Source organism: Pyrus communis, chromosome 16 (genome assembly GCF_963583255.1).
Source record: "Pyrus communis chromosome 16, drPyrComm1.1, whole genome shotgun sequence".
NCBI lineage: Eukaryota > Viridiplantae > Streptophyta > Magnoliopsida > Rosales > Rosaceae > Pyrus > Pyrus communis.
In genome coordinates this window covers 7,661,468-7,688,126 of record NC_084818.1, presented here as the reverse complement: position 1 = coordinate 7,688,126, position 26,659 = coordinate 7,661,468, and the positions used below count along the sequence as shown (strand labels likewise).

Below are 26,659 nucleotides of genomic sequence, written 5' to 3'. Positions count from 1 at the left end.
TTCGCAAACAGATAAATAAATAGATAAGAAGGAATAGTAGAGTAGAGTGCGGGTGGCAGTAAATATCTGTGAGCTGCTGGTGTGTCCTGTAGCATGGTGGTGACCCCATGGAATACTCTTTCCAGCGAATGAAGGAATCAAAGTGAGGCGTGCGCTTTGGCGTTATAGCTTGACGTTTTTTGTCGTCGTTATTCTTTACCCTTACGAATAATGGGCCCTTGGGCTGTCAGCTTGGACAAAATTTTCAATGCATAAAAATAGGAATCCGGATTTCCGTCGGATTCTTTTTGCGAGAATTCTAGAGATTTACGAATCATGTATGTTCATCGTACATCGTGCGATTAAAAATTATTTTAAATATTTTATTTAAAATTAAACACAAGTAGTACCTAATAAAAAACTAACCGCACGATATACGATAAAAGTACACAATTCACGGATATTTAGGATCCTTACTAAAAGAATCCGAAGAGGATCCTATTGGTAAAAATAGATAGCCAAATGTTATTATCCGAGTGGAGGAAAATTTTTTTTTTTTTTTTTTTTTTGGTACCTCAATATTTTGACACTAAAAAAAAAAAAATTCAATGTATAAAAATAGATAGCCAAATGTTGTTATCCGAGTGGAGGAAAGTTTTTTTTTTTTTTTTTAGTACATCGATATTTTTAGATTTAAGGAAAGTATTTTTAAGTGTTCCAATATTTGGAATGACATATGAAATATTTGTGTTCTGAAGACACTGAAATATCTCTTGTTAGCTGAAATTCTCATCCATGTTTTTTTAAAATATATTGGAGCTGTATGCTTAAAAAAAGGTAGACATCCAAAACTCATAGTTCATGTGGTTCGTTTTGTATTAGCAGCTCGGGATGCCTTAATACTCACTAAGACTCGGGGTCTCATAGAGATTTTGATCGAAGGAGACTCGAAGATTGTCATTAAGCTATTACTCGGAAGTGCACCATCCCTTGGCGTGCTATTGTGGAAGACAACAAATGGCTTGCTTCTTCGTTTGACTCTATTATTTGTGAAGGATGACATCACTTCTATTGGGTATAGTTGTAATAAGTTATATGTTTGGGATGGATGTGTTCCTTAAAAAGCCGCCGTTGATGTATGAGTCTAGAGGTCTTGGGTGTTTCCAGGGTTTCTCCCTCTCTTAATTAATCTTTCATTTCTCAAAAAAAATATGTAAATGGTGTCAAAAGTAAGATTCCGTAAACACAATCGATTTGTGAGAGTGGGGCTTAGACTTTGAGTGGAGAAGGGATAAGATTGGAGGATTTGTAAGAGTATTGGGTGTTGTTTCAAGTTTCAACAGTTGCGGCGGCGGGATGGTGGATGAATAAGTCAATGCAATGTGGTAAAAGTTTCCGACTGCAAGCCTCCAGAAAGTGGTATGAAGACTGTAAGTTACGTAGATACTCAAGCAACAGCAAACCCCAAAGTCTAGACAGAGAAAGAAAGAGAAGTAGAAGGGCCTACCATGTGAGAAAAGTAAGAAACAAAGAGAAATCTTGTCTTTGTGAGTATCTTGGGGATCCTCAAACTGTGTCCATTTATTGTACATCGTGCGGTTAAAAATCATTTTAAATACTTTTATTTTAAATTAAATATGAATAATACATAACGAAAACTGACCGCACGATATACAATGAACTGACACGATTTGAGGATTGTCAGGATCTTTATAAAGAGGATCCGGAGAGGATCCTCCTAGAAATAAGAAATATCATAATCAAACTCAAATGTCTACGTGGAGAACTAGATTAAGGTAAGACGGAATTAATCAACACGTGATCTTTGTAAAAGATATTTTTAACTACTTGAGTTATAAGTCACCTGCATAACAAAAACTAAATTAGGCCCTTGTTACCTAAAATTTTGTAATACTCAAATGTGTTGCGGCCACTATCTTCAATATGTCTTTTCTTTTTGTCTTCCTCTCACCCCCACACCCGAAGATGGTTATTTTCCGACCACCAGGCTGACGCCTAATCATGCAATAGAAGGAAAAAAAGAAAAGAAAAAAAGAAAGCTATTGGTTATCTAATTGGTTGGATGATCATTGATTACTCAAAATTCTCAGTGCAAAACTTTTCCAAGAAAATTTGAAGTATACAAAACAAAAGAAAGATAAAAACACCAATTAGTGCTCCACAAGAACTCATCAAACACAAGACCACTTGGCACACAATACTAACACTTTACCACTCACCACTTATACGTTGAATTTTTATTTTTTGAAAAAAAATGGACCAACTGGTGGTCCACCCTTCCAGAGGCGGGCCTGTACATTGATTGTTATCATCTTTGTTTTTTTTTTTTTTTTTTTTTTCGTATTTGTAAGTGCTCTACCTAAGATACAAAAAATTGGTTGGGGGAAGGTGGGGCCTTCCAATTTTTGGGGGGAAGTGGGAGCCCTTTCCATTTGGGAAGAGTGGGGAAGGGGGACCTTCCGATTTTTGGGAGGTGGGTGAGGGGGAAAGGGGGCGAGGGGGAGGGGGGACCTTCCGTTTTTGGGAGGCGGGTGAGGGGGAAGGGGGGCCTTCCAATTTGGGCGTCATTGGCGGTCGCTTACACTCTAAACCGATCATAGCAATCATTGCAAAGGTATGTAATTTTTCTCACATGCCTATAGAATACTCATATAGTGCATTTTTCTCTTAATCGTAGTTTTGCATTTTTTTTCTATAAAAAAGTCAACACACAATGTTGGTGTGACTTCAAATAAGAAGAGACGAGTGAAAGAGAAAGAAATTTGGAGGAGAGAAATCTTAATTTCTTTTTAGTATAGTAGAGTGATACTGTTTGACTGTGAAAACAACAATGTAACCTTATTTTTCATTCTTCCTTTCATCATCCCACGTGGTTTTTTTAAATAGCATTAACCAAATGATTGATTAAAGGTTCCATCTAATTCGACGTAAACTTAAGCAACAATTTTTTTTTTTTTTTTTATAGTTAAACGTGAGTTAGCATTACTGCACTTCTGTCAATTGGATCAAGATATCATTTCATTGAATCAAAATAATCAACCTTAATAGATTTCCAAAAATGCTATTGTCACGAACATAACTCATGCTAAGGTTTTAACTTAGAGATATACTAAAGAGACTCTCTCAAAATTTAAACTCTCTGTCATCTTATGTAAATTCTCTGTCATCTTATGTTTTTAGCATAATGTTTTATAATGTTAGCATAAGAATTGACATTAAACAGTGAAGTGGTGTAGAGTCCAATTTTAAGTGTAACATCCTACATCGACCAAGAGAGAGCATGCCCACCTCTTATAGCAGAAGGCCTTTTGGGAATTCACTGGCTTCGAGTTCCATCGAAACTCCGAAGTTAAGCGAGTTTAGACGATAGTATTCCCAGGATGGGTGACCCACTGGAAAGCTCTCGTCTGAGTTCCAGAAACAAAACCGTAAGGGCGTGAATGTGGTACAAAGTGGACAATATCATGCTACGACGGAACCGAGATTGGAATGTGACATTAAAAGACTTTCCTTAGCATTTCTCTTTAACTTATACACATTAACGACGTTAAACTTTTTGGTTCGATCATGCTAAATTTGATCGTAGACATTTATTATCAAAAACAATTGTACGGACCTTTCGAGCTTAAAATTTAATCTGGTCGACACATTACTTGTTTATAGTCGCTCACAAATATCGAGCGACATACCTCGATATGGTTCAATATTTGATTTAACAACAATATTATAATTCTTACTTTGTCGATCAACAAAGTTGCCACCAATAAATGGAAATTAACATGAGATAGATCATCTGTTTATAACAGATTCAGCTCAATCTGCATGTGGATAACCCTCAACATCAAGGTGCTTATGTTTTGAAAACATCAAACCTTCACCGCATGGAGGAAAAGAAAAAAAAAAAGTAAAAATTGTTTCATTTCCGTGATACAAACGATATTAACTATAAAAAAAAATTAATTTAGAACTAATTGCATGAGATGGGTTTGCAAATTTTGCTTCTTTTTTATATGCATATTAACTTTAGATTGAGCTCCAATTCTGAATTCTTTTTCCCCTTAAAAACTCACTCTTACCCAATTAACTCAGTTTTTTTTTTTTACCCAAAATAGTTTTTGAGATTAATATAACTCTTTATTTTAATTCTTGACGATGAAAATCGATATAAATGGTCATTCAGTTTGTCCATCGTAAATCATTTTGGTCATTCCATGAAAAATCTGTCAATATTCTTAGTAAGTAAAGAAGTTGCTTTGATAAAAATACCTTTTAAATATGATTAATTGGTCATTCACATGACAAGTTAATGAAAATATTGACGGATTTTTCACAAAAATGAACAAAATTATTGGGTTTGCATTGGCACGTGTTCTGCTTGACGTCTGCATTCCATAGTTTACGGCTTTGACTCTGTCTCGACTCTCCATGCAAAGAGCTCCAAACTCAACTGAGGAAATGTTTGCAAGGGGACAAAGTTGAGTTTTTAATTCTATATAAATCCTTGTAGTTATACGTATTTACAGTGAGTTCCTTCACAAGTTATTTTCATTACAATTTGATCTGCAGATTAAAACAGCCTTGATTCTTCCAAAAAAAAAATCAAAACCAAAATGTTTTGGTCGGCAACTTTAGTGTCGATGATTAATTTGTTCGGCCGTCAAATTAACATAATCATATGCAATGAGGTAATTTGCTTGGATAAGATCAGATTAATTAACCACTCGATAAGCTGAAATTATACAATTTTTATGTGGATTTATTTTAAATCATTTAAAATGAGGGCCTAAATAAAACTAGCCCGACACAAGCCAAACCAATCCAAGTTAATCTCTCTAACTAGTCCACGTTGAGTCAATCTTATGTATCAAGCATGCCTTTGGAGTATGATACATGTAATAAGGCCACATAAGAAAGGTGTAATATCACCTTATTCAGTTGTTAATTAATCTCAAGTTTGGTCCAAGCTAGATTGATGTAAAATTACCAATCCAATCCTAATCCACTTATCAAATCCCCCCTTAAGAGTATGATATATAGTATGTAAGACACGTGAATTTGAACTCTGTATTATATCAAAAGCATAACATCTAAGTAAAACTAATTAACAATTTTTTGACATGAGATTCACATTGTCATCCGTCGTGTAAATAAACTTCTAAGTGAAGTGAAGTTTTAATTAATATGAATTCTAGATTTGCCAAAATGATTATTTGGGAAATTGGAAATATGGTCCCAAAGCATTAGATGAAGTGAAGTTTCACGTCAATTTATGAACAGTGGAAGTTTGGTGGGCTAACTTAAAAGACATTATACTAGAGAACAATGTAGTAGACTAGTATGTCTAATAACATTTCACTTGTATACGTGGAAAATAAAATATTAATCTGTTGTTGGAAATTGCTTTTAAACCGATGAAAGTGTTTTTACAACAAAATATTTGTGGGTTCCAATTCCAAGAGCATTAAAATTGTTTTACGTAAAAAGTATCAGTTATGTGCTTATTTCATAAAACAATAAAGTGTTTTTCTAGGATTCACGTGCCACTTTGCTAAGGATTGGTTCCAAAAACATTTTCACCAAAAGCGCTTTTAGCTATTTTGAAAGTACTTCCGAACAAGCCGTAACATGGATTTAAGAGCTATTATCTTGCTAAGAATATTGTTATATATTGTGATGCCATTCTAACTCATGGAACCATGGGTACAAAATACAAAAAATAATGCAAAATTTCTTTTGTTTAACAATATGAAAATGATGTAATTAAGTGCTGTTCGATAACTATCTTGTTACTCTGATAATTCTCTAACATAAAATTAGCATTTCAATAGTGGGCTATGGCATAGCCCTTTTTATTATTTTTGGTTGATTGCTTAATCTGTTTATAACAATTGACTTGTAATTCATAATTGATTTAGCGATACTTCGTCATGCATTAATGCTGAAAGTTGTCTCAAGTTTAATTAACCGCTCTCCAAAAATGAAAAAGAAAACATTCAATCTCTCCATGGACCCAAAAGTGAAAGTTGCAACATCAAATACCAGTAGGTTATGTGTTTGTATGTATAGGTAAGGTCATGATCTACATCCTCATGCCGACAAGGTTACCAAGGACGTTCTGTCAAAATTAGGAAGGACACTATTTGGTAGGGCACTTCCAAAAGGGCTCCCATGACTTCTCCATCTCCGATCAAGCAAAAGGACAAACAAGGCCTAGCTAAAACTGGTCTTGACCGATCCCTTTTACTTCTCCGGGAGTTCGCGGGTTTTGTTGCGCAGATAGAGCTTGAGTCCACGAGAGAGGTTAAGAAAGACTTTGGAATACGCAGCTTAATTCGAGGAAAAGAAATGAAGAATTGCAGGGTGGAGCTTCCAAATGCCTTATTTGTCGAGTTCTCAGCAGCCTGTCGCTTTTAAAATGATGCCCCTCATTTTGTTTAGGGTAATTACATTTTACCTCTTCAGGTTTGTGATCGATTTCAATTATTTACAACATCTTTAAAACATTTCAATTTTATACATTAACTTATCATTTTATTTCAATTTCATATATTCATTATAAAATCCGTTAAATGATGACGTGGTTACTAAATTTGTGCCACATGGCAAAAAAATAATTTTTTATGCATTTAAAATATTATAATAATTTATCTTATTATAAAAAATTAAAAAAAAAAAGAAAGAAAGAAAGAAACCCATTTTCTTCCCCGAGCACACCCATCCCACCCTACCCCACCTGCAACCCCCCACCCCACAAACCATCCAAAAACCCATCTCCCACCCCACCCACAGACACATGCACACCGAATTCAAAAATCCGATCCCAAATCAAAACCCCACCCACAAACACCTGCACACCTGCACACTAGCGTATCGGGAAGCTTCTAGGGCTTCTTCAAGATCGAGCTGCGAGCCTGCGACGCGACTTCATTGCCAATGCAGTCGGCGACGACGAGGCCCGCATGGGTGACATTGCGCATAACGATTTTGCCCTCCCAGGACATGGTGTTCCGGTGCTCGAGGGTGGGTTTTGGGTGTGTGGGGTGGGGGTTTGCAAGTGGGGTGGGGCGGGATGGGTGTGTTTGGGGAAGAAGATGGGTTTCTTCTTCTTATTATTATTATTTTAATAGGATAAATTATTATAATATTTTAAATATATAAAAATTTATTTTTTTGCCACGTGGCGCAATTTTGGCAGCAACATCATCACTTAACGGATTTTCTAACAGATGTATGAAATTGAAATATTTTAAAGATGTTGTAAGGAATTAAAATCGACCCCAAACCTAAGGCCTTTTGTTTATTACATGTATATATTTGATTCTTATTGCTAGATGTTTTGATAAGTTATCCCTTGCCTATCTACTTTGAGAATAATCAACTTTCCGAGGCTTGATATTATGCTTAATTAGATAGTCTTGGTGGGTGGTGATTCATTTTTTTGTTTTTTTTTTTTTTCATTTTATTCGATTATTGTGAGTAATTAACTTGGCAATTTTGTATATCTCATGCACATATGACATCAAGATACTTGCTTTGTAAATATTGGTCTTTTAAGAATGTTGTTAGGCGAAGTTTTGAAGAAAAAAAGGGTCAAGTTATTTATTTTCTGGTAGATATCAAGTGAAATTTTCTAGTTCATGCATTATTACGCAAACTTTTGAAGGAATAAATGGATGAGTTATTTGTTTGCAGGTGAATTGATTCAAGTGAATTTTTTCAAAAAACTTATTCATGCATTGATACTTTTATGGTATTTTACTCGTATTTAAGATGACGTTTTAGGGTTTGACGGTTGAATTTAAGAATAATGTTTATATTAGCAATGTTGTGACATCCCACATCGCCCAGGGAAGTGATCCTTAAATGTATATTCCAATCCCTACCTAGCACGAGGCCTTTTGGGAGCTTACTGGCTTCGGGTTCCGTAGGAACTCTAAAGTTAAGCGAGAATGGGGCTAGAGCAATCCCATCATGGGTGACCCACTGTGAAGTTGCTCGTGAGTTCCCAAAAACAAAACCGTGAGGGAATGGTAAGCCCATAGCGGACAATATCGTGTTACGGTGGTGGAGCGGGCCTGAGAAGTGATCCGCCCCGGGCCGGGATGTGACAAATTGGTATCAGAGCCAATCCCTGGCCGGAAATGTGCCGACGAGGACGTCGGGCCCCTAAGGGGGGTGGATTGTGACATCCCACATTGTCCAGGGAAGTGATCCTTAAATGTATATTCCAATCCCTACCTAGCACGAGGCCTTTTGGGAGCTCACTGGCTTCGGGTTCCGTAGGAACTCTGAAGTTAAGCGAGAAGGGGGCTAGAGCAATCCCATGATGGGTGACCCACTGGGAAGTTGCTCGTGAGTTCCCAAAAACAAAACCGTGAGGGAATGGTAAGCCCAAAGAGGACAATATCGTGCTACGGTGGTGGAGCGGGCCCGGGAAGTGATCCGTCCCGGGCCGGGATGTGAAAAATGTAATTAGAGAACTGTTATTGATACTCGAAATTTTTTATTTTGCATTACTTACAAATGTATTTTTCTTTTTTATATATAAAAAGTTTAGGAGTGCATGATGAAAATTTGTGAGCGGGAATAACGATTTTCTATAATTAATAGAAGCATAAAACAATGAAGTTTTTTTTTTTGGTTTACATCATAAAAGAAGTACACCCTTAACTTTTTTCAATTCATAATTCTAAAACGAACAATACTTGGCTATTTAAAGAATGAGTAGGAGTTCATACTCAAAATTGTTTGTTGTCGATTCATAGAATTTCGTGTATATGATCGGAACCATTCATATTATAAATCACTATATAAAGATCATATTTGCAAAAAATCAATAAAAACTAAGGCCGTTTAGTCATCAAATTGTATAAAAACAGATGAACGGAATTGATAAGAGCATTACGAATTGTCTGTGGATTTGCTACAATAACGAACTAAACAACCTTAATTTTAAATATATTTTTTGCAGAGATGAATTTTACAAAGTGATTTATAATATAAACAGTTATGATTATAAATACAAAGCTCTATGATTCGAACACGAATAGTTTTGAGTAGGAGTTCCTACTCATCATTGAGTAGTGAATCATTGTTCTTCTAAAACCAATAAATGAGCAATACAACAATAACAAACATAACATAAATATCCAAACCATTTTATTACTCTCTTGAAGTGGAACTCTTCATGGACATTTTGCTGCTTCGCAGTTTAATATCAATATTTGTGCTAACATTATAAAATATTGTGAAAAAAATGAGACGACACAGAGTCCATCGAGATTTCCACTTTTGAAAAAGTATTCTTAGCAGTTATCTTACAATATAGATAAGAATTGTCTTAATGTTTTTTTCATTTACATTTGCATAATAATAAGTTGAGAAATTTTATTTGGATCTAGTTATCTTATCTCTACACCCACTTTTGAAAAAGTTTTCTTAGCAGTTATCTTACAATATAGATAAGAATTGTCTTATGTTTTTTTTCACTTATATTTGCATAATAATAAGTTGAGAAATTTTATTTAGACCCAGTTATCCTATCTTTACACCCAACTAAAAAAATTTCTCTATTAAACTTTCAAGTTTGCCCTTAAATAAATTAAGAATAAGAAAATAAAAGAACATAAACATTGGTGTTCTTATCTCTACATCCAATAACTCAAAAAAAATGGCACACATCTACACTCCTCCATTATATCCAGCGAAACAAACCCAAATGACAACAAAATATGCTCATGAGTTTATCAACAAGTAAGCTTGCTAGAAACTTGTGTTGCATGAAACCCTTAGTGGCCCTTATTTATAATTTTAGCAGAAAAAATTTCTTACCAATTCATTGGACATGAAATAAATTCCTGCAGTATGAGAAAAAAAAACTTCCATGTAAGTGTCTATTTAGAAGAGATAGCAATAAGGGTTTCTAGCAAGCTGACTTGTTAGTTTTAATAAGTTATGCAAGCAGTCAACTCCCAAATAATGGTTCAAACAAGCAAACATATCAGCTGAAAACCTACGTTAAAATTATAAATGAGGGCTAATAAGGGTATCTAGCAAGCTGACTCGTTGATGAACTAGAGAGAATATTTTGCTGTTATTTGGGTGAATTTTGCCTGAAATAATGGAGGAGGGCACTGGTGTGCCAGTTTTGGAGTTATGGGGTGTAGACACCAATGTTTATTTAATTTTCTTATTCTTATTTATTTAAAAGTAAACTTGGAAATTTGATACATAAAACTTATTAGTTGGATGTAAAGATAAGATAACTGGATCCAAATAAAATTTTCCTAATAAGTTGCATGTGGGCACTACCTAATTAAATCTCTTCTTATCAACAAGATATAAATAAATATTTATACAAATTCAAACTTTCAGCAAGATCAAAAAGTCAACTCGACCAATAAATACTCAAAAATATAGGGTTGTATTCAATTCAGAATTTGAAAGATTTTAATGAATTTATAAATTCATAGATTTTTATATAGTTTAACTGATTTGTAGAGATTCTATGCAAAATTTTGATTCAATTCTCTCGAAATCTTATGAAAGATGTGAAATTTGTGGATGCTTAAAATATACTACAAAATCTCTCAAATTCCCTCAAATTCCTCAACTTTTTCAACATCTTTAAATTCAAATTCTAATTGAATACACCTGAAATGTTATAAATTTCTTTAAAATCCTAATTGAATACATCTGAATTTTTAAGAATTTTAATAAACTATCTTAAAATCCTGATTAAATACACATTGAATTTCAGAGAATCATTTAAAATATTGATTGAACATCCTTAAATTCATTAAAATAATTAAAATCTTTTAAAATCTCAATTGAATACATCGTAATTAAACACCAAAGTCATCGGAATCAAAACGTGACACGAAACTGCAGTCGTTTGCAATTGTCGTAAGGGTAAATCCGTCATTGAACTCTTGAAAAAAACAGCGGGCAACTACCGCCTTTTTTCCGTAAATAAGGCCCCGAAACCATGGGCACTTTGGGCACGACATGGAGAACACAGTGGGGGCCAAAGTGAAAATGAAAAAGTTTGATTGATGAAATTAAAAAAAGTGAAAAATAATTAAAAAATAAAAATAAATAAACAGTGACACAAGAAAATTAAATTAATAAATCGAGATTTTCTAATTTGAAAGAAATAAATGCTCCGGACGCGAAAGGAGATTGGAATCGAGTTTAATAGGGATTTTGAGATCCGGATGCCAGTCTCTCTCCCTCTCTCTCTCTCCCTCAAGGCTCTCTTTGTCCCTTATCGGCTCACGGTTCTCACTTGGTCGCCCCACAGGAAGATTTTCTGTAACCCAACCTAGAGAGAGAAACAGCAGCAACACAGAGAGAAAGAGAGAGAGAGAGAGAGAGAGAGAGAGAGAGAGAGAGAGGAAGAAAGCCAGCCAAGACGACGACGGATAAGGTAGCAACAGCAAACCCTAGCGGTGCCCTCGTCTCCCCAAGGCACGGTAAACTCCTCCCGGCGATTTGTGCCCTCCTCGATCTGGCTTCGAAACCCTAGGGCGGCAATCAACGGCGGAGGCTCGTGTAGTGTGTGGTGTGCGGAAAGCCCTAGATTCAGTGCGGTAGGGAGGGATTAGGGAGCTGTGAGGTCTGGTTTTTTTGGGGGCGGCGAAAGGCAGAGACTTTGGCAGGCGTGCGGCCGAGGGAGATCTTGGCGGTGGCGTTTGGGGTTTAGAAATTAGGATTGGAAGGTGTGGCTGCCCATGCGATTGGGTTGTTTTTGATGCCGCCAGAACCATTGCCTTGGGATCGGAAAGACTTCTTCAAGGAGAGGAAGCACGAGAGGTCGGAGTCCCTTGGCTCTGTGGCACGATGGAGGGACTCGCCCCATCATGCACCTCGCGACTTCAATCGTTGGCCTTCCGGCGATTTTCGCAGACCGCCAGGTATTTGTATGTTCTTTGTTTTCCACAATCTCCCTTTTGCCTTTGTTTCTTATCTGTATATCCAGTATTAAAATTATTGGCACGGGATGTATGCACACACAAATTGCATTATTTTGCTGTTCTACGGTTGTAGAATCACTTTTTTGAGGGGTGGGTTTGTTAGAACAAAAAACAATGATATGGGGCTGGGTTTGTAAAGTACTTGATCTTTAGGAGCATGTGCTTTCCACCAGTAAGCGGTTTGGGGTGTTTTTCTTTAGTTTCAGCACTTTAGATCTGCGAAACTGTGGAGATCTGACATGGGCAATCTATGTTTTTCTTTGATATTTTTGGAAAAATGGTTATTGCCTTTAATTTTTTGCTCTGTTTAAATATGTTTTGCTTGAGTTATGCTTAGTTTGAATACTTTGCTTGAGTTAATTATTTATCTTTGCCTTTCCGTTTAAATATTTTCTGAAGGTCATGGTAAGCAGGGTGCTTCGCATGTGTTTTCCGATGATTCTGGTCATGGGTGTGGATCGTCTCGGTCTGGTGATAAGATGCTGGAAGATGAGAGCTTCAGGCCGTCATTTTCACGTGGAGACGGAAGGTATGGCAGGAACAGTAGGGATAATAGAGGGCCACCATACAGCCAGAGGGAAAGCAAAGGCCATTCTTGGGATGCCAGAAGTGGGTCTCCAAACATGCCTGGGAGGCCAAATCATAATGAACAGAAGTCGCAGGATGATATGCTGACATACTCATCTCATCAACTTTCCGATTTTGGAAGTACATGGGATCGGATTCAGAAAGACCAGCTTGATAGAATGGGTGGTTCCACTGGTTTAGGTGCTGGCCAGAAATGTGAGAGAGAGAACTCGTTGGGCTCAATTGATTGGAAGCCTCTTAAATGGACAAGGTCTGGAAGCTTGTCTTCTCGAGTTTCGGGTTTCAGCCATTTAAGTAGCTCAAAAAGCATGGGGCCCGTTGATTCCAATGAAGCAATGGTTGATTCACAGCCAAAAAATGCCACTCCAGTGCAGTCTCCTTCGGGAGAAGCTACTACTGGTGTGACATCTGCTGCATCATCAGAGGAAACAACTTCTAGGAAGAAGCCACGCCTTGGATGGGGTGAGGGATTGGCAAAGTATGAGAAAAAGAAAGTTGAGGTCCCTGATGCTAGCATGAACAATGATGGAGCTGTCTGTTCTGTTGGTAACACTGAACCTGCTCATTCTTTGAGTTCAAGCTTGCCAGATAAAAGCCCTAGAGTCACAATTTTCTTGGATTGTGCATCTCCTGCAACTCCATCCTCCGTTGTTTGCAGTTCTTCTCCAGGTATGTTGTTGCATCTTTACATTCGCATTACATGTTACACTATTTAAATTTCTGACCCGGCATGGAAGTGGATTTTGACAAGATTTGTGTGTTTTAAATCTGTATTGTCATGTTGGCATTAATGTTTAGTTATGCATGCAAGTCTTGTACCATTTATTATGAGATTCAAATGAATTAAGCTACTTTTTGGTAGAAAGTTGAGCAGTGAATCCTCTCATAGGAACATAGTAGATGAAGCTTATCATTATTAACCTTTTGGTTTAATGGAATGGGGAGGGCGTGGGAGTAGAAAATTGAAAAGTATAGATTGAAGTACCTTCTCTCTCGAAATAGTTATTAAAAACTTTGATCTCATGTTGTCATCCATTTCTTGTATTTTGTAAATTCCACATTTTTTTGAAACACTTCACGTATCGGAGAATTATATTACATATTTTTCTGTTGAAATACTGGTTTGACATGATTATGTGTTCCATAATGTGATGTTTCTCTCTACCTTAATCACATGTTCTATGCCCAGAAGTTCTTATGATTATAGTTACCTATGTTGTTACAGGTGTGGAGGAGAAATCATTTTCCAAGGCAGTAAATATTGATAACGATATTAGAAACATTTGTGGTTCCCCAGGTCATATGTCCCAGAGTCATCATGAGGGATTCTCATTCCAATTGGAAAAGTTGGATAGTAATTCTATAGTTAACTTGGACTCATCACTACTGGAATTGCTTCAGTCTGATGATCCAAGTTCTGTGGATTCTAGTATCCGGAGGCCTACTGCATTGAACAAGTTGCTCATATGGAAAGGTGAGATTTCAAAAGTACTGGAGGTTACTGAGTCGGAAATTGATTCACTTGAAAACGAACTTAAGGCACTGAACTCTGATTCTGGGGGCAGCTGCCCCCATCCAGCAACTTCTAGTTCTTTGCCTGTGGAGGACAAGGATAAATCTTGCAAAGAACATGTCACAAATTTGATTACTCTGCCTACTGCGTTGCAAATTCATTCTTCTGGGGACACTGATGTGCAGAAAATGTGTGTTGACAACAGGGACCAGGTAGAGTTCTGCGGTATTGTCAACGATGAGGATATTGATAGTCCTGGAACAGCTACATCGAAATTTGTTGAGTCATTACCGTTGGTCTCTTCATCTGATATGATGAATCAAACTGGTTGTTCTGAGGATTGGGATCCAATCCAGACAACCATAGGGGAAGGGACATGCTCAGTGCCCAGCAGATGTACAGAAAAGACGGACCCGTCTACTTGTGGAAATAGTAGCATGCTTTTGGATAAGGAGATAGTTGCACCGGCCTGTGGTGTAGTAGATAAGTTATCTGATTCTATATTTTCGGCCAATAAAGAATTTGCAAGTAGAGCATCTGACATATTTAGTAAGCTGTTACCAAAAGAGCAATATGAGGTTGATCCATCTGGAGTAAGTGTTCCATCATCCTGGAAGAATGATCCATTGATCAAAGAGAAGTTTGCCAAGAGGAAGCAACATCTGAGGTTTATGGAGAGAGTTGTAACCTTAAAATTTAAAGCCTTTCAACACTTGTGGAAGGAAGACATGCATTTGCTTTCCATGCGAAAATATCGTTCAAAATCTCACAAAAACATTGAGTTGAGCTTGCGAGCTACTAATAATGGGCATCAGAAGCATCGATCTTCAATTCGATCTCGATTTTCTACACCTGGTAAGAAAATTCCATCTGTTCTATCTGTTTGTCTTTCATGGTTTTGGAAGAAAGTGATTGATATTATAAACATGCTGATATTCTCGTATCTGAATAAGAAAAACTAAATAAAACAGTTCTGTGAACTGTTCATGATGGCTAAGGTTGTGATGCTGCTCGGTTTTTTCCTTAACAGAATCTGGTTTTATGTTTCTGTTGCTTTTTGTGGCATTTGATACTTTTGCAGTCTTTGTTTGGACGTGGTTATGAAATTTTACTTATGCATGAACTTTTTGTATACAGTTTATAGTGAATATAAGGAAGGAGGGGGACAGGAGACGGCCAGGCACATTTAGCATCTTGGAGTGCTAAAATAACAATTCCCTTTGAATTTATACACTTTTTAATTTTATTTTTATGAATTTTTGTCTATCTTATAGTAATCAATATTTGTTTTTCAGTAAGTTTAGCAATTAACTTCTGATGATTGATACACCATTCTTGCCTATGAGGCACTGATGCTGACTCTGGTGCGATGGTTTTCATTGTTTTTGCCTGTGTTAATAGTAGTGATTACTTGGATTTCTTTTGTTAGGTTTTTGGGCTTAGGTCTTCTGTTGATATGCTTATTTGGATTTCTCTTGTTGCATGCTTTACATAACTACTTCTCATAAAGGATGGTTATTTTATAATTTGATCAATGTGAGAAGTCTATTACTGTATATCTTTGAAAACAAATACCTCTACTCTTACGTTTTGGTCAAACATTTTATTCATATGTTTTTAATGATTTTTTTTCAGCAGGAAGTCTGAATCTGGTCCCTACCACAGAGACTATTAATTTCACTAACAAGTTGCTGTCAGATTCCCAAGTCAAGCTGTACCGGAACTCATTGAAGATGCCGGCCTTAATTTTGGACAAAAAGGAGAAGATGGCGACAAGATTTGTTTCTAGTAATGGTTTAGTTGAAGATCCCTGTGCTGTTGAGAATGAAAGGGCTTTGATGAACCCATGGAAGCCAGAAGAGAAAGAACTTTTCATCCAAAAGCTAACCATCTATGGGAAGGATTTCAGGAAAATTGCTTCGTTTCTTGATCACAAGACGACTGCTGACTGTGTTGAGTTTTACTACAAAAACCACAAGTCTGATTGCTTTAAGAAAGCAAAGAAGAAACCTGATATGGCTAAACAAGAAAAGTCCTCGGCCAATACCTACTTAATTTCAAATGAGAAAAAGTGGAATCGTGAGATGCATGCTGCTTCCCTTGATATTTTGGGTGCTGCTTCAGCAATTGCAGCTCATGCTGAAAGTAGTACAAGAAATCGACAGACATATTCGAGAAGGTTAATTTTGGGAGGGTACAAGAATACCAATACATCTCATGGTGATGATACCATGGTTGAAAGGCCTTGCAGTTTTGATACTATTGGCAATAAAAGAGAAACAGCTGCTGCTGATGTTTTAGCAGGTATATGTGGTTCGATTTCATCTGAGGCTGTGAGTTCTTGCATCACTAGTTCCATTGATCCTGTTGAGTCTTATCGGGAGTGGAAGTGCCAGAAAGTGGATTCCGTAGTAAGGCGACCTTTGACACCTGATGTAATGCATAATGTGGATGATGAGACTTGCTCAGACGAAAGTTGTGGAGAAATGGATCCTTCTGACTGGACAGACGAGGAGAAGTCTAGCTTTATTCAGGCAGTGTCATCCTATGGAAAGGATTTTGCTATGATCTCGCGATGCATTAGATCAAGGTCTGAGCATCAATGCAAGGTTTTCTTTAGCAAGGCTCGGAAGTGCCTTGGCCTTGATTTAGTGCATCCGCGGCCTGGAAATGGAACATCTCTTGGTGATGATGCTAATGGAGGTGGGAGTGACGCTGAAGATGCCTGTGATCTGGAAACCGGTTCGGGTATTTCCAGTGACAAGTCAGGCTGTAACATGAACGAGGACTTGCCGTCATCTGTCACAAACATGAATGACGATGAAGCTGATCCTGCGGAGAGCATGAAATTGCAAACAAGCCCACTCAGACCAGAGGAAAACAATGCGATGGCAGAAGTAGATCATGGAGATGGTAAGCCTCTCAAATTTCTTGCTTTTGGTGATGACACTGATATCATGGATTCCGGTGCTATGGGAGGTAATGTGACTGAAAACGGAATTTTGGTTGCAGAATCACTACCTGTTGGTGAGGGAATCAACTCTGACACACCTAATCCTGAATGTATGGTTGGGGAAAAATTGGTGGGTCAAAATTCTTTTGATCGATTTGGAAAGGAATTGGAGGGGGGAGATGAAAGAACCAATAGAGGTAAAAGTGGATGTCACATACCAGTTTCAGTACACGATTTGTGTGGCAATGCTTCTGACCAGGCAACCGATGGTTCTTGTTCAGGTCTTAACCCTGAGTACCTGTATGAAGTTTCTGTTGAGCTGAATTCTGTGCAAAAGCCTTCAGTCATCTCATTGCCACTTGTGAATCCTCTTGCGACTGCAGATACAGCGGGACAAGATTCTGCTGCCATTGAATGCGAGAAATCCCTTGACCAAGATAGGTTGTCATCAACCCCGGATCTGCAGGAGGGTAGAGATCATCAGTGTTCTAAATCTGTTGGTGAGGATGATAGTAGCAAGCACTTGTCAGGTTTTCCGGTATACACAAATGTCGAACCTTCGCAAGTTATCAGAGGCTATCCATTGCAAATAGCAACCAAGAAAGAGACAAACGGGGATATAAGTTGTGGTAATTTATCTGAAGCTAAGCCAGACAGAAATATCAATGGGCATTATATGACACAAGATGGCTTTCTTCAATTTGGGAATTGTACGCCTCCATGTTCTGAGGTTGATTTTCCTCCTGTGCCCCTAAAGGTAGAACAACCAGGCGACTCTCGAAAAGCCCATTCATGGAGTTCGTCAGATTCAGATAAACCAAGCAGGAATGGTGATGTGAAACTATTTGGTAAGATACTTAGCAACCCATCCAAGTCAACTTCCAGCATCCATGAGAATGAAGAGGGAGCGCATAACCATCAATTAAGCAACAAGGCATCTAACTTAAAGTTCACCGGGCATCACAGTGCTGACGGGAGTTCTCCCCTACTGAAGTTTGATTGTGGTAGTTATTTGGGCCTCGAGAATGTTCCCAGGAGAAGTTATGGCGGGTTTTGGGAAGGGAATAAAGTGCGAACTGGTTTTTCATCTTTTCCTGACTCAGCTATCTTGCTGGCCAAGTACCCTGCAGCATTTAGCAACTTTCCTACATCCTCTTCCCAAATGGAACAGCAGCCACTGCAGGCGGTTGTGAAGACCAGCGATGGGAGTATAAATGGCGTGTCAATTTTTCCTGGCATGGAGATTAATGGTAGCAATGGAGTTGTTGATTATCCGGTGTTTAGCAGGGGTCGGGATGGTGGTGCCAAAGTGCAACCATTTACAGTAGATGTGAAGCAGCAGCGGCAAGACATGTTTGATATTCCAAGACGAAATGGGTTGGATGCAATCACGAGCTTACAGCAGCAAGGGAGGGCGATCGTCGGGATGAATGTCATGGCCAGGGGAGGGATCCTTGTAGGGGGTCCATGCACGGGGGTATCAGATCCCGTGGCTGCCATTAGAATGCACTATGCAAAAACCGAGCAGTACGGGGGGCAGGTGGGGAGCATTGTCGGGGAGGAAGAGTCGTGGAGAGGGAACCAAGGGGATATAGGCAGGTAGTAGACGGTTGCAGGGGGGGCTGGGCCTGGCCATTGGCGCTCCCTCAGTGGCAAATTGTTTATTTGCTGCGCCATGTATAATAGTTTTTGGTTGATGTTGGTTCGATGCAGTCAGCGACATGATAGGCAAAAACGGACGGTTTAGAAGTACCCGTCTATTTCTTTTTCTCTTGTTTTTTGGGTAAAATGCTTTTGTTTTTTTTAATTTATTAGGTGGTTGTAATGTTGCAGCAGAAGCAGGAGCATCTTGTATTTGTTGTATTTTATGGAAAAAAAAAAAAAATACAGGAAGTTGGGAAGAGGGATGGATGGAGAAATATTTATTCCATGTTCGCGAGCTTTCCATCTCTGATCTGATCTGACGTCTTTGCCTTCAATCACCTTAAATTTGTCGAAAGCACTCCATCGGCAGCATGATTGACATTCGTAATGTTTATGAGTAAGGATCGTTTGGAACTACATTTAAAATGACTAAAAGCACATTTTTCACCAAGGATTGATTCAAGAAATGTTGTCGTCAAGAGCACTCAGTCAAAACTCAATAAGTACTTAAAAGCGAGCCCTCACTTGGGCATTCAAAGGATGAGAGAACCACTCGGTGAGCGTGCAAGTTGTAGCCACAATTGCCGGCCAATGTACAAGAAATGAAGAAAATGCCTCGAGACCGCAAAATTCTACACAAAACCATAAAACCGGAAGGGAAGGAAATATCTTGATGAAAAAATGGTAATCCGCATTATATATTTATTCTTCTCTCAAGTCTTCAGAAAACTTGGACAGTGTTTGGAGTCACAAATGGAACAGAGAATTATACCCTGCATAATACATGGAGACGACGGAACAGATCGATCCGCTGCCATCAAAATACAACGAAATCAGCAGAACACATCTGTGGATGACGAAGGACGCGCCACCTGAAGGCCAACCGAATTCCACTCCTCAATTGCATTGCAGTGACCGGTTTTCACCTGGAGCACCTGTAACTCGCTTGTCGCACCACCAGCGGAGGTTTCAGTCAGAGGTAATTTTTTAGAAGCCACTGCTTTCAGACGGTACCTTTCTGCTCTGGAGCCAATGACCTGTCCAAGTACTGATGCGGCAATGGTAAACGCCATGGCTGATTTAGGCATCAGCACAGACTTCCGGAGTACGGCTATGAATGGGACAGCTGCATGCACAGCCGCGAACCAAGATAGTGAGAATTTCTGGGTGTGCTCTCTCCATATACCTAAAGGAACATTGGCTGCCATGCCCATTGCTCCAATCACAAGTACTTTTGCAGGAAGGGGTTGCGGGCGGAGGTTCTTTGCAAATGCAGTTCGCGACAGGGCTGCTCGGGCAGCAACTATTGCAGGCGGGCACTTGATTTTCATGCCTGGAGGGGGCTGAAAAGCCTTTGCGACTAGTGGAATGACACCGCTAACAGCACGGTATGACTTTGCGATCGGACAGCTTCCGGATTGCAGCCACTCATTGCTCACTGCCTCGTGATTAGAATTTCCTCCCTGAAACATCAAATTTCAACCATTATTAGAAATTTGTTCAATGACACAAAATACGAAAAAACCAACAAAATCACAGGCAGTTTCAATTACTCAATACGCTGGGAAATTAGTACTTGGAAGCAACCGTCAATTTACCTTTGAAGTAGAATCCTTCTTCGAGGAATTAGATTTCTTTTGCTGGTTCTTCCATTTCTTATGGAATGCATCGAAACTGAATGGCCCTCCAGCACCAAAGGATGAGAGACTGATCGCAGCTGCCCTTGCAGCTAATGGATTAAACACAGGTGGGGCTGGTTGAGGCTCAACTATGTCAGAATGCACATATGATCCTCCAGAAAGCGGGACAACTCCGTCACTCCCATGGAAAAGCCGAAACGCCATGTCAAAATTGGGACCATCTTCAAAAATTGGACCTTTGGCTCCACGTCCCTGATCAGGAAAAGAAGAAAGCAATGTCAGGAAAATGCCGCAATTTCAATTAAGTCTAGTACCAGGCAACAATAGTAGATTCAAATCGGAAAAAGGATAACTTACGGGCACTGGGAACGCCAAGGATGAGGCGAAGGAAAAATTGGTGGGCTCATTAATGTTTCTCAAAAATGGGCATTTGAGAATGTCTAGCTCAGACGGCACACAATCGTCACTTGGAGCTTTGAAATTGAAAAAGGAATCCATCTCTAATGTCCAAAAAATTAACCTGCGCACAGAGGAACAATGAATAATCAGTAACTCCGCCACAAAACCATGAGCTCACAAACACCAAAAATATCAACATGTCTGAAATCAGACATCGATCCTCTCTCTTGCATATAAGAAAATCAAATCCGGGTCGAACCAAACGATTAAAGAACCATCGAAAGCATCAGTTGTTGCAAAATAACCCAGTCGAAAATTAAAGATTTCTTAAAGTTCTAAACCAACCTACCGCCAAAAGCCCCAAAACAAATAGATTTTACTCAGACACAAGAACTTCAAGAAAGTTGTCATCAAATTATGGTCTTGATTAATTCACAAAAAACCATTAATGTAAATTATAATTTAATCAGCTATTAGACTACTATAATGTTTAAAACCCGTTAACCCAGACCGTTCATGAACTCAAATCCGACACCAAACTCGAAATTCTCAAGATTCAATTCCCCAAGAAAATAAATTGACCCAGAAATCGAGCATCGACATCATCGACACATTACCCAACTCATTTCAAAACCCAGAATCCCAAGAATCCACCAAAACACATCAATCGCAGCACAAATTCAAGCAAGATTACGAATCCAAGAATCATTAAAGCCAAGAAATGCAGAAACTTCAGAGAATTACAATCACGATTCACGAAACCGCAAATTAGAAACCAGAAAATTACACGAAATTACAAGAACCCAAAAGCGAGGAGAGAGAAATCGTACCTTGAGAAAGGTTTTTCGGAGGGGCAAAAATCCGATGACAGCGAGAATGCTAAAGGAGGAGGAGGAAGAAGAAGAAGACGGAGAGGAAAGGTATCGGTGTGTTTGGTCGAACTGAAAATATTGACTTTCGTTTTGGGTTTTGTAGAGAGAGAAAGGGCTTGAGAGAGGATGAAGACGACGTCGTCTGGTGAGCACACGCTTTCTACTTTCGAGTCTTTGGGGTTTAGGAACGTGAACGGGGCCTGCCGCATTTTGGTCCCATATCTGACGTGGCGGCTTGCTGAACGTTTCCAACTTTTGGGGTGCGGGGCCCACCCCGGTCCAAGTCGCTCTTGGTGTGTGCACCACGTGCTTTTTCGGTTTATGTTTGTTTTTGTGGTGGGCTTAATTTATTAATTTTTCGTTATCTAAACACTCATTTGGAAGTGCTTTTGAAATATCTAAAATTGTTTTTAGTGAAATGTTTTTGAAGCCAATTCTTAGTAAAATGCAAGTGAATCTTATGAAAGAATTGACGTCACATAAAATAACTAGTGCTTCTTACAAAAAATATTTTATGTGCTTTTAAAATTTAAAAATATTATTTTTAAATACGCTTTCAAATAATCCCTCAATTATCACTTAGTACTACAGTCTAGTGTTATTCCTCTTCACTTGTAAGTGAGAAATCTTAGGTTCAATTCTCGCCAAAGACGAATTTGAATCACATTATTGTTAGCTCATTGTGAGACTAGGTCCACCCTATCTCCTTAGTGTAAATAATATCGTTTGAGCAAAAAAAAAAAAAAAAAAAAAAAGGGAATAAAAAGGGCCCTCAATTATTTTGAAAAATAAGGAAAATGTATAATATATTTTTCTCATGGAAGGGATGATTCATGAGTGGTAGAGTGGGCGTTGGTGGGTAAAGCAATTACTAGGAGATATGTTTCACATTTTTAATTTGGCAAGTCATGTTTCGATTAGTTTTATTTGGAGGTTAAATTATTATTATTATCGACCACTAAGTAGTACTAGTAGTTGAGTTGATAATTTTGATTTTTAAAATACATTATTAAAGTAAATTAGTGGTCTCCTTTGTTGTTTATTTTTAGTGAGGAATAATTTCGAGTCAAACTATATATTTCACTGATGGATTGTTACTGCTACACGCAATAATTTGAGTCTTTGAGTTTTCTTTTTATACAAAAAAATTTATAACCAAAGTTTGAGAATAGCGGTATAAATAGATTAAAATGATAAGCGTTTCTAACCAACAAAAAGAGACGAATTTCTCATAAACGATAAGTGATTTGTAAAAAAATTATTCTTTCAAAATGATGTTTGAAGGGTTATTTGTACTAAAATTGGAGTTTTGAGAAATTTATTTGTCAAGAGTATCAAAACTATTGCGCATTTGGCTAAAAAATTTCATTTATAATTAAAACATCATGTATTGTTATTAATTCAAGCGTTATAATAAACCACATCTTATCGGATGAGTGAAAATTGGAAGACTGATAATCTCATTAATATGATGGCAGGCTTGCTTTAGACCTTTAGTTATGTACACCCCTAAAACCCACGTCATGGCTGACGTAAAATAAAAATAAAAATATTGACTTTGTCACAGATTGTATTATTTGGGCAGTTAGACTTTAGCCCAAGGACCAAAATAAATATCTTCACTAAAATCCCCAATTATTAACCATTTTATACTGAATTTTAGTCAATTTGAGGCTGAAAACGTACACTGCTTTTTTCATATTTTTCGGCTAGCTCATACCGAAAGCTGAAGAACACATTCAGGTTCTGCTAAAAAGGAAGAGTCAAGTCAGTTGTATAAGAAGAAACAAAACTAGGAATGATCACTTAAGAGAGGTATCTGCCCGGAAAAGGGACTAAATCTATATCATACAACCTAATCGGGAGTTTGCTCCTCGACGGATTTCCTGTATTCCGGTTTCAGCTCATACGTCCCTTGATTAGCTCCCCTGTTGTTGTACACACAGATGTCCTTGAGTATGTCTTTCAAAAATTGCTGCCAAAAACAAGTTCAGTGTCAAATCATCGATTCATAAGAACGGTGGATTTTCCTAAAGTACCAGCATAATGATGATAAAAAAAAGGCTCACAGTTAATCAAGATCATCACCCTCATTGGTGTTACAAGTTCAAAAGAATGGAGTCTTGGGTTTGGTCTGTTTTACCTTTCAGCGTTAATGCCACTCCCATGTATTTCCGGCGATGCAAAAATTCTAGACTTCCTGGTATAAGATATCTAACCGAGAGTAGCGTTTGTATGACATAATGTAGGATACAGTTTCTTATGTAGCTGCCTTTAAACTATGCTTTTCGCATCAAAATGCGTTGCCTAAATTTCGTGCTATGTAGCAGAAACTTGGAAATGGAAAGATCTTACATTGATTTGGAAACGGAAAGATTATGATAGTACTGTAAACCAGATATTATAAGGCAATCAGAAAGAAAATAAGCAGAAAACATAACATACTTCTGGTTGGTTTGTCTCTTGGATCAGTTGCCTTAACGTGCGGTTTGGTTTCTGTTCAAAGAGATTAAACATAATATCCTCCATTTCTCCGCGGTCCTTCCTTGTTCTTTTCATGTCTGACCCCTTCGTTGGCATTTTCTTTTTCTCCTATATGAAAGACAGGTTCTACTTATGCTTAACACAATGGTGGATAGTCAATGGTGAACTTATATTCTGACATACAAATGCGGAGCGGAATGATGTGAGTGCATTAAGGGAAGCAAGGACTAATCTCACTCGAGAAAATAGTGCAGAAAAGGAGGGTAGCTATACGCACGCTGGGTCCAGGAGACACAAAACCGATCATCATCCCAGGCCTGGGTCTCATATGAGCCCCATTGTCATTGTTCATCACCTGAAATTTGAAAAACGGACAAATTAGTGGATATATTACTGGAATAGAGTATTAGATAACCCAAATAGAGCATGAGAAAAAATATATGAAGTAGTTCGGGGTACCTGGATCTTTCTACTCTTCATAGATTTTTTGGTCCGTTCGCGGCAAAGTTTCCCATAGTTCTCAAGGTTCTCGTTATGGGGTTTCATGTCAAGTTTGTCCAATATGAAGCCCTCCACGGATAAAGTCCCTACGATGATATATAATTTCGACACTCAGTTAAGATCACCACACTGACAGCTAAGTTAAGAAGTGCTTGTGGCTGTGCCGAAGGAAATATAATCTTCACAATTTTTAACACATTGTTTCTGATTTGAGTATTAATCCCTCAAAGCATGTATTTCCAATGGAATAACTTGCATACTTCAAACGAAGAAGAAAAAGTTCTGTAAATACGTGATATTAAACTGTTCTTTGAGGATGAATACATTCGAATTTAAGAACCCGAACCATAAACTCGGGTATTTTCATTTCTTAATGGCCCAAAAACTTGCTTTCCCTCCCAACACAAAACCAGTTTACGCAGCAACAATCTGTTGGAAGTACCATTTACCATGTTAGCAGTCAGAAAAAAAAAAAAAAAAAACAACGAGCCGAAAACTCTGCAATGTATCTCTCAGCAGAACAATGTCAAATCAAAGTGGATATCCAACATGAACAGCGGCATCATAACATCAAGCCGATTGCATTTCAGTATCAAAAAAGCCACGGGGGAAAGAGGGAATGCTTACCTTGTGATGACTCAGCAAATACAGACATTGGCATCAAGTTTCTAGTCATATCCAAAGCGTAACACTCGGGTACATTTTCAGATTCCGTGGCCGCCAGTTCCATGGTGAACTGAGAGTCATTTAAACAACTTGGTGAACGAGGAAGGGCAGCAAAACAAGGATGCATGTATGCACAGATGAGTGGCATTATAAACATGAAGACTATAACCCAAAACTTCACAAAATTAAGCGGAAAATTTTCGATATTCTACTTTAAACTAATCTAAAATGTGGGGGAGGGGAATTCGAACTTGTGTGCATTAGTGCATAGAGGAAGAACATCTGCAAGGAAGGCAACAAACAAGGATGTATATGCGAAGATTAGTGGCATTATAAACATTAAGAACTTAACCAAAAACTGCGCAAAATTAAGTAGCACAATTTTCAATGTCCTACTTTAAAACTAATCTAAATTGCGGGCAGGGACTTCAAACTAGCGTGCATAGAATAGCTTAAACCTATTGAACCCACATCTGACAATCAAAAACAGAGAAATCCACACGATCAAAGGAAAAATGTTAAGAAACAACAGAATGCAAAAGAAAAACAAAGGTCACGGCCCGAAACGACAATGCATGCACAAAAAAGGAAGAACTCAAAACCCAAAACGCAAAAACGATGACAATTCAATGTGAATGAGTGAAGAACATGTGTGTATATATATATATATATATATATATATATATAAAGAAGAAGAAGAAGAAGAAGAAAGTACCTCTGTTGTCTTGGTGATAGGGTCCAAACAGAAAACCACCTTGGCCACAGGGGGAGAAGACTGCTGCTGATCAGAAGCGGAGGCGGCGGCGGCGTCTGAGAAATCAGGTTTCAGACAGCGAGAGACGCGCGGGGGAGTTTTCAGGAGCCACAGTGGAATATTTGCTCCCTTGGTCTCCAGCAAACGCCCATTGACGACATTGTTATTGCCTTGTTGTGGCTTTTGGTCTTCCATCTTTTGGCATTGGGTTGTCGCCACGGCCATAGGGTTCATTGTTTATTTGCTCAGAGAGTGAAACAAGAAACGGTTTTTCCTGATCATTCTCCGACAGATGTGCAACGGACATGATCATATTTTTATACAATGATTTGGTGTCGGGGGTTAAATTGAAAAATATCAATTAAATCGTCAAACTATATTATAATTTATAACACGTAGAGTAGTAATACAATGCGACAATGTTCTCGGTTCATCCATACTCTTAGGACTGCATTACTTAATTGTCCCAATCCTGTCCGTGAACATTCTATAGCTTATAGCATGAGTGACAGTGGAATCATGCAGTCTCTAAATCCTACCCTTTCGGTTAGTGTTTAATTTAAAAAAGCACTTGAACGTGTCTTATGGAGAGAAACCGTCTTTGAAAAGCCTTCTGCTACGCATTAGTACTTCTAAACTTTTCTGCCAAACAGAACTGCAAGCACTTATG

The 26,659-nt window shown here is 38.1% G+C and overlaps 3 protein-coding genes across 6 annotated transcripts; 1 reads left to right on the top strand and 2 right to left on the bottom strand.

The window, feature by feature from the left end:
* The first annotated feature begins 11,299 nt into the window (after window positions 1-11,299).
* On the top strand, window positions 11,300-18,959 carry LOC137720876 (uncharacterized). Of its 4 annotated transcripts, XM_068459988.1 has the most exons (5): window positions 11,301-11,915; window positions 12,375-13,232; window positions 13,789-14,931; window positions 15,712-16,989; window positions 17,089-18,959. In XM_068459988.1, the coding sequence occupies exons 1-5, from the start codon at window positions 11,753-11,755 to the stop codon at window positions 18,630-18,632; spliced, it is 4,986 nt and encodes a 1,661-aa protein (XP_068316089.1). In that variant the 5' UTR covers window positions 11,301-11,752; the 3' UTR covers window positions 18,633-18,959. The 4 variants fall into 4 exon arrangements, with proteins under 4 accessions (XP_068316090.1, XP_068316089.1, XP_068316088.1 ...); XM_068459989.1 differs by having other exon boundaries at window positions 11,300-11,915; window positions 12,389-13,232; window positions 15,712-18,959; XM_068459987.1 differs by having other exon boundaries at window positions 15,715-18,959.
* A 388-nt stretch (window positions 18,960-19,347) lies between these two features.
* LOC137720877 (uncharacterized) lies at window positions 19,348-21,719 on the bottom strand. Its single transcript, XM_068459990.1, has 4 exons — window positions 21,543-21,719; window positions 20,671-20,833; window positions 20,272-20,565; window positions 19,348-20,136 (listed from the first exon to the last, which is right to left on the bottom strand). The coding sequence occupies exons 2-4, from the start codon at window positions 20,809-20,811 to the stop codon at window positions 19,507-19,509; spliced, it is 1,065 nt and encodes a 354-aa protein (XP_068316091.1). The 5' UTR covers window positions 20,812-20,833; window positions 21,543-21,719; the 3' UTR covers window positions 19,348-19,506.
* A 1,558-nt stretch (window positions 21,720-23,277) lies between these two features.
* Window positions 23,278-25,299, bottom strand: LOC137721542 (uncharacterized). The gene is made up of 5 exons (XM_068460639.1): window positions 25,197-25,299; window positions 24,528-24,655; window positions 24,346-24,423; window positions 24,030-24,176; window positions 23,278-23,559 (listed from the first exon to the last, which is right to left on the bottom strand). The coding sequence occupies exons 1-5, from the start codon at window positions 25,297-25,299 to the stop codon at window positions 23,440-23,442; spliced, it is 576 nt and encodes a 191-aa protein (XP_068316740.1). The 3' UTR covers window positions 23,278-23,439.
* Between the last annotated feature and the right edge of the window lie 1,360 nt (window positions 25,300-26,659).